The sequence below is a fragment of the Streptopelia decaocto genome (genome assembly GCF_964273445.1).
Source record: "Streptopelia decaocto genome assembly, chromosome: 2".
Lineage (NCBI taxonomy): Eukaryota > Metazoa > Chordata > Aves > Columbiformes > Columbidae > Streptopelia > Streptopelia decaocto.
In genome coordinates, this window is record NC_138655.1 from 22,842,490 (window position 1) to 22,854,737 (window position 12,248).

A 12,248-nucleotide genomic window follows, 5' to 3' on the forward strand; every position below is an offset into this window, starting at 1 on the left:
ACCCAACAGCTGCAAGTCCTGCTGGCCTGGCGGTGCTGTTACAGTGAAAGGCTCAAGCTTCCTTCGTTTGCTCAGCTTCTTGAATAATTTTTCTTACATTTGAGAGTTGTTAACTTTTTTCATAAGAAATATATATTTGATTATTTGATGTCATCTTTCAGCTATGAAAATAGTAAGTGTTTCAGTTTGTAATTTCCTTGTTCTTTTAAAAAATATTTATTAAACTTTGGCAACTGCAGCCAAAAGTCCCTAGTTGAGAAGGTGTGAGGACCATCAGCCAGAAAAGACTTGCAGATACTACAGCTGACCTTCTGCTTAAAGAATAAATGTGGTGAACTTTTTGTTCCCACAAATGTAGGGGCCTGCTACCCGTAGTGCAGCACGAGCAGAGTTACTACATCAATTACTGTTCAATGGCTTCTGCTTCAGAGGTTCACTCGGGAGGCGCTGGAGGAAACTGGGCAGTGTCAGGAGTGCCGGTGGCTCCTCCCGCCAGCCGGGTGCCGGTTCCCTCGCACACGCTGCCGCCGTTCTCCATTTAGAGCTGCTTAACAAGCGGTAATTTTAGCTTCCTGATCTGTTGATCACTGTCATTTTTACCTCAAACTGAATTAACCTCTGTTTCGGCTGCCATTCAAACGGGAGGTATTACATGGAAAGGTATCTTCCTGGACTATGGGGCTGCTTTTCTCTGGACTACTTTCAAGCTTCCAGTTTAATTGCCATGGATTGATTAAGACTGTCTCAAAATTAACTGTGATACTGTGTATTATGTATGAAAAGCCATTTGGCTATTATTTCCTCATGGGTAAACGATTTGTCAAGAACATGCCATTTAAAAAAAATCTCTTGTCTTTTAAAGACTTTTTGTCTTTAGTAATGTCTGATCATCTCCTTCACTTAGTAATTTTTAAAAAAATAATTTACTGCTGCAAAGATTCTGATTTTTGTCTTCAGTGTCAAAATAAACTATCCACATGAGATACCAGCTCTAGCTGCTTACAAGATATCAATAGAGCTTTTAATACTTGGGGGTTTTGGTGGCACAGAGAAAGATTTAACTTCATGAGGAGCTTCTGTGATGTGGTAACTTTTGACATTGGCTCTTACTCAACTACTGTTTTTCAGGCAACTAAGACTATTTTAAAATTACATAGCTGGTTTTTATGCTTGCTTTTAGCAAAAGAACTTTCCCTCAATGCATGTATTATTAATACAATCCTCCAGCTTACTATTATAAAAAACACTCAACTCTATTACATGAAAATCAATTAAGTTTTCTAAACCTTGTCGTTAAGTTGCACACATACAATGAACCTTCTCTGAACAGACTAAACTACAGTGGTTAAACCAGACTGAAATCACTAACACGGCAAGTAGCGCTTGTGAATACTTTGCCACCATGACTGGAGAGTGAAAGTGGCACTTTGTTGGTTGAGTACAATAGATGAGATGAGCTATAGATCTTGAACACATGAGAATATCAAAAAAAGAGGAAATCTAAAAACAAAAAACATCAGCTGTACTGACAGTGCTTTAGCAATTAAAGGCCTTATTCTTGGCACTCTAATTCAAGACAAAACTCCTAATCACGTGTCAGAACCATAAGCCTGAAGAGTGTAGAACCAGAGCAGAGAAGCCATAATTATAGTTTCAGGAAGAAAAATTTATTTTTTTAATTAATATACACCTGAGAACATTTTCATTAGAACAACATTCTTAATGGTATTTCTGCAGTGTTAGTGAGTTTGATATACAGTTACACCACATGTTCAAACAAGGTACTGGGGTATTAGAAAAAATTAAAAGCTTCATCTTGAAAAAAGGAGCTTTGTCAGAATCAAATATAAAGCATAAGTACTGCCCAAAATTAGGGGGAAAAAAAAGCCATACTGGTCCACAAAATGGTTTTACTTTTAGCTTTATGAATATGTCTGTAAACCTAAATGGCTGGTGTTCTAAATAATCTGATTACGAAACTTAGAGTTAAATATTTTGGTTGCTAAGTGCAGCCACTTATTCTCCTATTTCCCACTGTCGCTTCAAAAGCTGCAAACCAGCGGTTACACACACACACACACAGAAACAAATAATTATCTGTGCACTGAAACTTACTTGTTAATATTTTCAAAAACGTACCCATTTAATTAATCATTTTGATTCAAAGTGTTCCGTGACAAACTACTATATTGCTCTTTCACCCTCGCTGCTAAACTGTATCGCACCAAAAATATTTCAATCTGTTTTGTAGAGAGCAGGGGTAGTGAGGAAACAGATGGCCTGTAGTAGTTTAGCTGAAAAATACTAATACTTTCTGTAAACTCATTTTAGCAAAGCTATTGGCTAACTGACCCATTTATCTTCTTTATCACAAGACCATACAACTCACAAAATGATAAAACAAATGATGACTGAAAGTGTATTATCGTACCATCAAGATATTTCACACATTAGATATAATGTAAAATAGATTTTTATATATATAATTAACACAACTATATAAAATCAGTATGCTAAATAACATGAACTCTTGTTACTGAACACAAAGATATGCATTAAATTCTAGAGATTAAAAATGTATACAAGAAAAAAAGCAGCAAGTTTTAAATGTGCATATGCTGTCAAAACAAAATAGAATTCAGACAGTCTGGGTGAAGACCGACTTCAACCCATGCAAGTCTGCAGAGGTCAGACATTCATCATCTCAGAAACATCAACTCTATGCGTGCAACTAATAATTTTAACTTCTTAAAGTTCATAAACCTTTTTAAGGCTCTCAAGATCTTCCCAGGAGTACTGATGATTCTGCTTTTCTGAAAGTGAGTCAAACAGTTGGTGAACCTGCTCTTTTTCATTTTTGCTAAGTAGGGCCAGCACCACCTGAAAAAACAGATTATTTTACAATTAGTAGGGGCTGATTGAAAAAATCACAGTATTTGACAGAGATACATATTAGTGCATCATTTCCTTTTATGATATGAAAATTTCCTTTAGGTTTCAGTTCAGCTGAAGTACCAATTCAATCTAGGTTCTTACCTTAAATCTTTCAGCTTTGCTCAAGTAGAAGAGGTGCTGATATACAAGACCAGGATTTTTTCCAACTACATAATATTCCAATGACTGGATAAAAATCAAAAATATTTCTCCTTCAAGTTTGTTACTTAGCAGCATTGGCAGCTTTTTTGGGTCGGTAATTGTTAAGAGCTCCGCACAAGCAGCTTTATCCTTATTGGTATTTACTGCATTTATAATCTGACCAAAGTCATAAGCATTAGCTGGTTCAGAAATATGCAGTTTCTCAGAGGTCTGCAGCGGCACATTCATTTGAACTGTTTCCTTGGAGGCAACATAATCAGTCACAACATCTTCTGATGTAGCAAACTGTCTCTCTTCCTGTTCATCAGAGTCAGTCACCTTCGCAAGAAAATGGCAAAAAAAAAAATCATTTTAATGTGGATAATTTGAAGCTTCATAAACTGTATGCATAATGCTGCTGCTAAATTAAAGTTAGCATTTTATAAAAGAAAAGGCATCTGTGTTCCTTAATGTCCTACTTCTTCCAAGAACAGCACCTCTCTAATTCACCTTGAAGGGTTTGTAGTCAAAGTGCCTATTTTACATTTTCCTTTCACTGCTTGGCACCAGCCAAAGACCACTGTGAGAAAGCTAAGGAGGAGTGCGTATGTATATAAAATGTGACGCTGCAGAAGACAAGCAGAACTGAAGTTTTGTCACCAGACACCCGTGTTCCGTACCACTGCTGTGCACACGTCTGCTCTGCCAGGTTGTGTTTGCAGTCTCGCTGCACGATAAAGCTCAGCACGGTCTCACAGTATGTTTGGGATTGGAAGGGACCTCAAAAGATCATCTAGTCCAATCCCCCTGCTGGAGCAGGAACACCTAGGTGAGGTCACACAGGAACATGTCCAGGCGGGTTTTGAATGTCTCCAGAGAAGGAGACTCCACAACCCCCCTGGGCAGCCTGTTCCAGTGCTCTGTCAGCCTCACTGAGAAGTAGTTTTTTCTCAAATTTAAGTGGAACCTCTTGTGTTCCAGCTTGATCCCATTACCTCTTGTCCTATCATTGTTTGCCACCGAGAAGAGCCTGGCTCCATCCTCGTGGCACTCACCCTTTATATATTTATAAACATTAATGAGGTCACCCCTCAGTCTCCTCTTTTCCAAGCTAAAGAGACCCAGCTCCCTCAGCCTTTCCTCATAAGGGAGGTGCTCCACTCCCTTAAATCATCTTTGTTGCCCTACGCTGGACCCTCTCCAGCAGTTCCCTGTCCTTCTTGAGCTGAGGGGCCCAGAACTGGACACAATATTCCAGATGTGGTCTCACCAGGGCGGAGTAGAGGGGAAGGAGGACCTCTCTCGATCTACTAACCACCCCATTTCTAATACACCCCAGGATGCCATTGGCCTTTCCTGGCCACAAGGGCACAGTGCTGGCTCATGGTCATCCTGTTGTCCACCAGGACCCCCAACACCCATGACTGCCTCAACACCCATTTCACTTCTCCAGAAGCCCGTACCAAGTTTTATTACTCAGTCACTAGAAAACCAACCATGGGTTCAACTCCATTTGCTAAAACCCATTTCAAGCAATCAAGAGTTGTGGAATTAGCATAAACTGACTAAATTCTCATTGAATGAGTTCTCTTCAACTGATGCCAAGGTTTTGGGAAAGTCTGAAGCTACTGTACTGCATAGTACAGTGTTGCGCTGTGAGCTAGGTTAGTCATTTTTGAAAATACTATACTGGCCTTACAGACATCTTGTTTTATTTTTTCAACAAACCTTGCTATCAGGAGAGAAATCTCAACTGCCTTATATGTAATTATAGCTTGATTAAAATGGAATAATAATGATCAATCCCAGTTTCTAATCAAATTTTCCTTTTCCTTGAAGCCTGTTTTTACAGAACTACCTTGTTCTACAGCAGATAAAAGGGGGAAGGCTCTCTAAGGTGGCTTCCTGTCCCACCCCTGCAAAAATTACCACTGTCAGTAACACAGTTGGCTGGTGCCTGAACAATGCAGTCACTTCCCAAACCTCCTCTGAACACTCTTCGGGTCCCTTTGTTTGTCACAACTCAGGGCTTAACTAACGCTACAGTCGGCTTACACTCATTACATAAAATCCCACAAACGCGTGACAATGTGAAGTGTTTCAATAAAACAAGTTGTTTCTATACTAATAACTGCAGTTTCAATTATACCACTATCTGGAAATTACATTATCAAATTACAGTATCACTGTACCAGACTGTAACTGTGAATTTTAACCATACATTTCAAAATTAAGCAGGAAAAAAACCCCTCTTAAAAGACCAGCAAAGCTACAATTGCAAAATCTCAGATGACTGAGAAAATCCTTTCGTTGCCTAATTCTCCGCAGAACGCTGCAAGGCTAACATTTTGAGTCAGTACATAACACTACATCACTTACTTATTTACCCATACTCTTGTTCTTGAAGGCAGCATTTCACTCTCCAGACCTGTGACTTTACTACCCGCACCCGCGCGGTGCCCACTGACACTGAGCCCTGGCCAGCACAGCCCCGGGGCTGCCCCGGCAGCACAGACTTTAAAAGCAAAGCTGCTATTTGACAGCCATATTCTGTAAAGCACAGATTTCAAACTCCAAGCAGGTTTTTTTTCACAAGGAGCATATCCTCTACTTTAGTGCCATCTAAATGTACTTTTTTCAATTTCTGCTGTGGTTCTGAATACACTCCAAAGCAGTCCAAGCCTTACTATATAGAATGCAATGGACACCAAACACATCATACGCAAAAATCCTCCAATATGCCCTCAAAATAACATGAAAAATACAACCCCACTTCCCAAAACTGTAGAGCTAAGAAGTGCAAAAGAAAAGCTTTAATATTATCTCTTCGAATGTGTAGCTTCTGTACACTTTTCTAAAAATGAGCTGGTATACCTCTTGTATGGTTATTTTCTTCCTTTGCTTTTGTTGACCACCAGCTACAGCACCGTTGTCAAAGTTAAGCAGCTGCGTCACCTCCTCTAGTTCCCTTTTTGCTTCAAGAACATCTGGATCTATCAGAAGTACTCTCTTGAAATCATCAACACTGGCTTGGTAATTCTGTAAGTAGAAGGCAACATTTTTTTTTCATAAGCACATCACTAGAAAAATAAATTTGAACTACCATACTGTCCTGTACAATCAGGAAAAATAAAAATGCTAAAATCTTGACATTAGGTAGACAAAAATAATCTTAATACAGACAGTGTAATTTCATTAGAGAGAAAAAAAGGGAAGTGAGGTTGAGTTTGAATGAGCATTTTGCAACTAAATACTTCTGTATTAAATATGTAATATGAAATCATTTAATTCAAGAAACATATTGCCTGTATCAGAGAATAGATTACTGAAGACTGCTGCTTATAATTGGTTACAGCGTAACACTTCCTCAAGATTAATGAGTCTACCAACAGTTTGCATATTCGCTTTGCTAAAAAAAGAGTTAAATTAATCTTAGATGAAAAAGATACCTAATCTTCCTGGGCTTCAATGCAACAGACCATCTCTTACAGTTTGAGAAGGGAAATTTTTGGTAATACTTGAGAAGTCTGGGATTATGTTATGAACTCTGGGATAAACAGGGTTATAAGGACAAACATGGAGTGGCATCAGGAAACAGCTCCTCAATAATCAGTCTTGTCATTTGTTTAATGTTTCATTACAAATTTTGACATTAGGAATTATGAATTTTTAGAATAAATTTTCTGGAGAGACAAACAGCATCAATTCTGAGGAAGAGAGTATCATGTAAAAAAAAATAAATCCAAGCACCTTGAGGGCTGGAGTATCAAAAATAAGAATGAAATATAGAAGTAAACAGCAAAAGACCATGCAGACAGTAAAAGATCAACATAATTTCTGTGTGTGAGGGACCCAATATTTCTTCTGTTCCCAAGCAGCATCGTAAGGTTACTATAAGTCATTCCTATTGTCATGAAAAAACTGACAGCTGAGGTATTTCCTCAGCATCTCAACTGCAATAAAAGCACTAGTGTGCAAGTCACTCATTTTCTATTGCCTACATGTAATATTTTGTTCAATACTGATGACCAGTGTTCAAGGTGCAGAGACACCACAGTAAATCTGTAAGTGAACTGAAGTCTCCTGAATCATAGAAGAAGAGTAAGAGAACTAGAGTTGTTTAGCCTTAGCAAATGAATGCAGAAAGGGGGCAGATTGCTTTCATCAGAAAACAGCTACTAATTAAGCTAAACCATTTGAATTATAGATGTGAAGATTCACAAGTACAGAGAAATGAGATTCTGGAACAGACTTCTGAAAACCATCACAAGGGTCAGCAAACAACCAACCCTCCTGGGTTTCAAACTGCGGCCTACCAGACTTCTCAACAAAAATCGCACAGGACAGTTTTACCCAAAGCAAGAGACCAGACAATCAGCTGTAGGAGATGCAGCCCAAGGTCCTGTGTCCTACCTTAAAGGCCTAATTCATCAGAGGAGCATGACTTTTTTCCCTATCTTCCCTTAGCTACATCTCAGTAAATCTATTTAAAAACCCCTCATTTACTACATTAAATTCCACTGCAGCTTTTGTGGTTAAAAATATGGATATTTATATACAAGTAACACTTCCCAGCTTAGTTAGGTCTTTGCCAAACTACATGCTTTTAGCTCTTAAAATTTTTCATTACAGAGTCATTTGTCAACCTCAAACCACTTTTGTTGCTTTCTCTGGTTTTGCGAATCACTCACATCCCAGGAATTAGCAATAATGAAGGCATTAAATTCAACCACGACAAAACATCTTGGGAATCCTCAGTTCATACTGTTCTGAACGCATCCAAGAACAGTGTGTTTCGGCTTATGTATTTGATAATACAAAAATAACTTTTTTCTAGGATATTCAAAAAAGCAAAGTTATTTCTGCAAGTCTTGACATTTTTCCCTAGTGTGTAATTCCCTTTTTTTGACTAGTAGAATCACCATTTACCTTTGCTAATATTTATACTTTTTTCATCAACTTCAACAACATATGGTTACAGATGATTAATACCAGGTAGCTTGGTACAGTTACAGCAAAGATTTTACACAACATTAAGTCTTTTCACCTTCTTTGAAAATTAATCAGAACAAATTTTTGAAGTTTCATAGCTACTGTAACAGAAGAATAAATTTATCACAAACAAAAGATCTGATGGTTGCTATGACTTGCATTTGGAATCACAACACAGGATGAGAATAGGCTAAGCACAAACAGTTGTCATCAGGTAATTATTCTAAATGGAGAGACAATCTGGTAATTTTGTGTTAAGGCATCAAACATAATGGAGGTTTGAAGTAAGTATTCAGTTGATGGACACTGCTGGAACTTGGTGGACAGTTGGAGTGACCACCTCCAGTTACAAGGTGGAACATGGCAGAAAGCACTTAAGAGGCTTGTTTAAAGATGTGCAAAATTTAATACAAAGCAGATGATGTTGGCTGTCATCCTGGGCCAACAGAGGTGAGAAGCTGCTCATCTAGTACCGGGTGAAAGCTGACAGGCAGGATAAGGATTGCTATGAAAAACTTATAGGCTAATTAACCTCACTGAAGAAGGGGAATCACCAGAGGGACTGACAAAAGGAACAATATTGTTCAAGTGATGGAACACGAGACAGTCACATTCAGGGTGGATATGAGCAATATAAGTCTGCACTTAGGAAGATCAGGTAAAAGGATACTCAAAAACCCGCGTTAAGACGAGCACAGTACAGACATCACCACTGTGTAGACGGAAAGGAAAAGGTTGAGTCCTCACACTGTCCACAGACTGAGAAAATAGATTACTGACAAAGGATCACCAAGTGTTTGGAGAAGGAAGAGAGTGAGAACAAAGATAATTGAAACCCTGGTTTAATATGACAAGCACTCAAGTCTGAGCAGATGCCAAGAGATAGCTTGTGATTTATTTTGGAGAGTTGAAGAGAGACTTGGGGAGAAACCATTTGTCATCAGCAAAGATACAATAAACACCTTGACAGAAAAAAACAGACCGGGATACCCAGAAGATTAAAACATTACAAAAGAGATGAAATTTGCTTCACCAATCTCCAGTCAAACCTCATTTATTCCAATACTCTTGTATTTTCTCAAATTATTACAAGTCAACATGAACATTTTTATGTTGCAAAAAAAATTATGCAATATTTTGTGCATGCCTAATGCTCTACAAAAGCAACAGATCATCAGCACTGCATACTTTGTATTCACCCAGACTGCAACTACCTGATTGCCTTTGAACAGGATAAGCAAGTTTAGCAGTGCTTAAGAATACCTGCCATGTTCTTTTTCCTCACCTGTAATCCTTTGTATGCTAGGGCTCTTCTATAGAAAGCTTTAATATTAGAATCTTCTATTTGAAGAACATGATCACAATCCTGCTTAGCCTCTTCATATTTACACAGTTTCAAGTAACAGAGAGCTCTAACACAGAAAAACAGAATACACTGCAATATAAATAAATTCTACAACAGTAGCTGCCAACAGTATCTGACTCTTAACTGTTAATTACAATACTTCACACAATTCAGTCTCAGTGTGGTATTTCTTAAAGTACATCAAAACCATTAAGTTATTAGTAACATCACCAGGTGGATTTAGAGAGATGGCAAATTCCTGCAATAAAAGTCAAAGTTCAAGTATGACTAATGCTTAATGTTATGCAGATATGCAAGTATTTTAAAAGTAGAGCCTACGTTAGTATGATAGTACAGAGGTGGATACAGTACGGATTTTATACAACCATTCCGAGTAAAAAAGAGCTCCAGATTAAATAAGCAATACTGTTTTCTGCATATAATTATTACCTGGAAGTCTCCTGTTCAATTACTGGCCTAATCAAATCCTTCTTAGTTTGTGAAAGCTGATAAGATTACAGCATAAAGAATCATGCTGCAGAATTAGATCAACCTTTAAAATAATGCTGTTGTATGACCATGTTCCTACTTTTATTTGCTCAAAACGTACATTTTCTTTAGGTATTACTCTTTGCATTGGAGATACTGCTACTGCACGTCAGCTTTTAACTAAAATGATACTAGTACTCTCAAAAAATTCTGCAAAATCCTATGTTAATTGTAACTTTTACTATTGCTTACTCTATTGCTTACTCTATTTATATATATATATATATATATATATATATAAATGACATCAATACTTGCTCCCCTGAGAAAATAATGCAGTTTAACAAAAAATCCATTTTCTTATTAAAAACGCTCATCAAGTTTGAAAAAATCCTTTTTTTTACAACATTAACTGAAGTGATGAAAAATCTCTATTTGCAGTGATTAACAGAACTACTGTTATCTCACAATGTGAGGTTAGATTTTTGATCTTTACCTGTTAGTGTAGACTGTACATTCCTTGGTATTTAACTTCATGCATTCGCTGTATTTATTTGCAGCTTCTTCATATTTACCCTTTTTTATAAAATCATTCCCTTCATTTTTTAATGTCTTGAACTTCTCCTCAGCTTTCTCACCTACATTACAAAAGCACCACAGTGTTAGATAAGAAGGTCAGCTCATCAAGGGTAGCTGAATTATCTACCCAGCCTAAGAATAAATGCCTGGCATCTGCAGTCTCTCGATCGGACAGTACATTGCAGTTTCTGCCCCAGATCTCCCTGCTACTCTAAGAAAGGCATAAACTTCCATAGATACATTTGACACAACACATACTTCCCCGTGTGTCAGGGTAACTATTTTACTGAAAACAACAGGATGCAACACACAGCTCTGCACTTTCACCTCCTTCTGTCTGCCCCTCCTCTGTGGTAGAAGGGACTGTACATCCCCACTGAGTTTTATTTAAAACGGAGGAGATTTCATCAGTAGGATTAAAGGTCTTCTAGATCTCCATCATCACACCAAGGTGACCATAATTTGATCTAATATTTTTAATGCAAGCAACCATCTGTCACAATTACTAAGATAAACTGACAACGACAAACGAATCAGTAGGGGATGAAGGAATCTCTCTGATTTCATTTTTATTGACATAAAACATTCTTTTTGCAAAGGCCTTATAGTTAGGTGTTTCCATGTTCCTTGAAGCATTTTTATAAATAGTTATTAAAATAATATTACTGATGTATCACTATCCCCTACTGATTTCTGCCATACTTTCTTTTATTTTATACAACTTCAGAAGTAACATGCTTGCAAACTACATCATTTGGCTTTAAAAAAATTATCATAACTGTGGTTCCACAAACACATTAAACCAAATCATCTAAATGACCATTACCTAACTTGGCTTTTCACAAAGATCTGATAAATATTCTGTAAAGCAGCTACTTTGACATTATGAAATTAAACTGTATTCAATTTTTCAAATAATATAATTTTCTGTTTTGTGTACATATTTGCATTAGCTATACATACAATTCATTTGCAAGTGTTCTCTGTTGATATCTGTAGTACTTCTTGGCTTATTCTCTGAAGTGACGCCTCCTCCATCCCACCTGTGTAGCTGAGCAGCAACTGGGACAACTGGAATTGGTGGCAGTTTCTCCCTCCAACTGGGACCATCCTGATCTATTAAAGTCTTTGTTATTCTGAAAGAGAAAAGCCCCACCAACATGACTTTTCACATATTTAACTCACACTTTAATAACTTACACCCAAATTAAATAATGCGATGTTCCAATTTTTAAAAAAACTGAGCAGTTGTCCTTAAGACTAATTTAAAAAAAAAGATTATCACAGCAATCAATGATATTGCACTCATTTAAGATTTAGATTTTTCCCCCTTTTTAGAGAATTTATGCTAGCATTTAGAAGACAAGAAGCCGACATCAGCATGATCTGTAAATATTTTAGCAAATGACTGATTCTGCAACTAAGCTCTAAATGCTGCCTACCACATGCAATAAAGAAATAGAAAAAAAAAAAAAGTATTTACTTTGTTTGGTTTTCTCAGTTGTTCATAGGTGTTATTTGAAACAAGTGTAGATTACAATATCCTAAGACAAAGTGTGGTCCCTAAATTTGCCAATGTCAAATGAAACCTCTTACACAACAATTCTCTAAATAACCAATACAGGTCACAAAGTAGGTATTAAGCTGCATTTTATAGCACAGTCAGAAACTAGTCAATCATTCTTTGTCCCCATTTAAAACGTGAAGAAAATACATTAAAAACTGTTTAGTCTTTCTTAAACCAACATATGCATTTATTAACTATCTC

General features: G+C 37.2%; 1 protein-coding gene across 3 annotated transcripts in view; it reads right to left on the reverse strand.

Annotated features, from left to right (window-relative positions):
- Positions 1–1,645: 1,645 nt before the first annotated feature.
- SPAG1 (sperm associated antigen 1) overlaps positions 1,646–12,248 on the reverse strand; it is a 38,137-nt gene continuing 27,534 nt past the window's right edge. For all 3 annotated transcript variants that reach the window (XM_082043814.1, XM_082043813.1, XM_082043815.1), the window contains exons 14-19: positions 11,444–11,616; positions 10,398–10,539; positions 9,353–9,479; positions 5,950–6,114; positions 3,037–3,414; positions 1,646–2,880 (exon numbers count right to left, since the gene is read on the reverse strand). In XM_082043814.1, the coding sequence (XP_081899940.1) occupies positions 2,749–2,880; positions 3,037–3,414; positions 5,950–6,114; positions 9,353–9,479; positions 10,398–10,539; positions 11,444–11,616 (1,117 nt within the window). In that variant the 3' untranslated portion in view covers positions 1,646–2,748. The remainder of the gene's footprint in view (positions 2,881–3,036; positions 3,415–5,949; positions 6,115–9,352; positions 9,480–10,397; positions 10,540–11,443; positions 11,617–12,248) is intronic.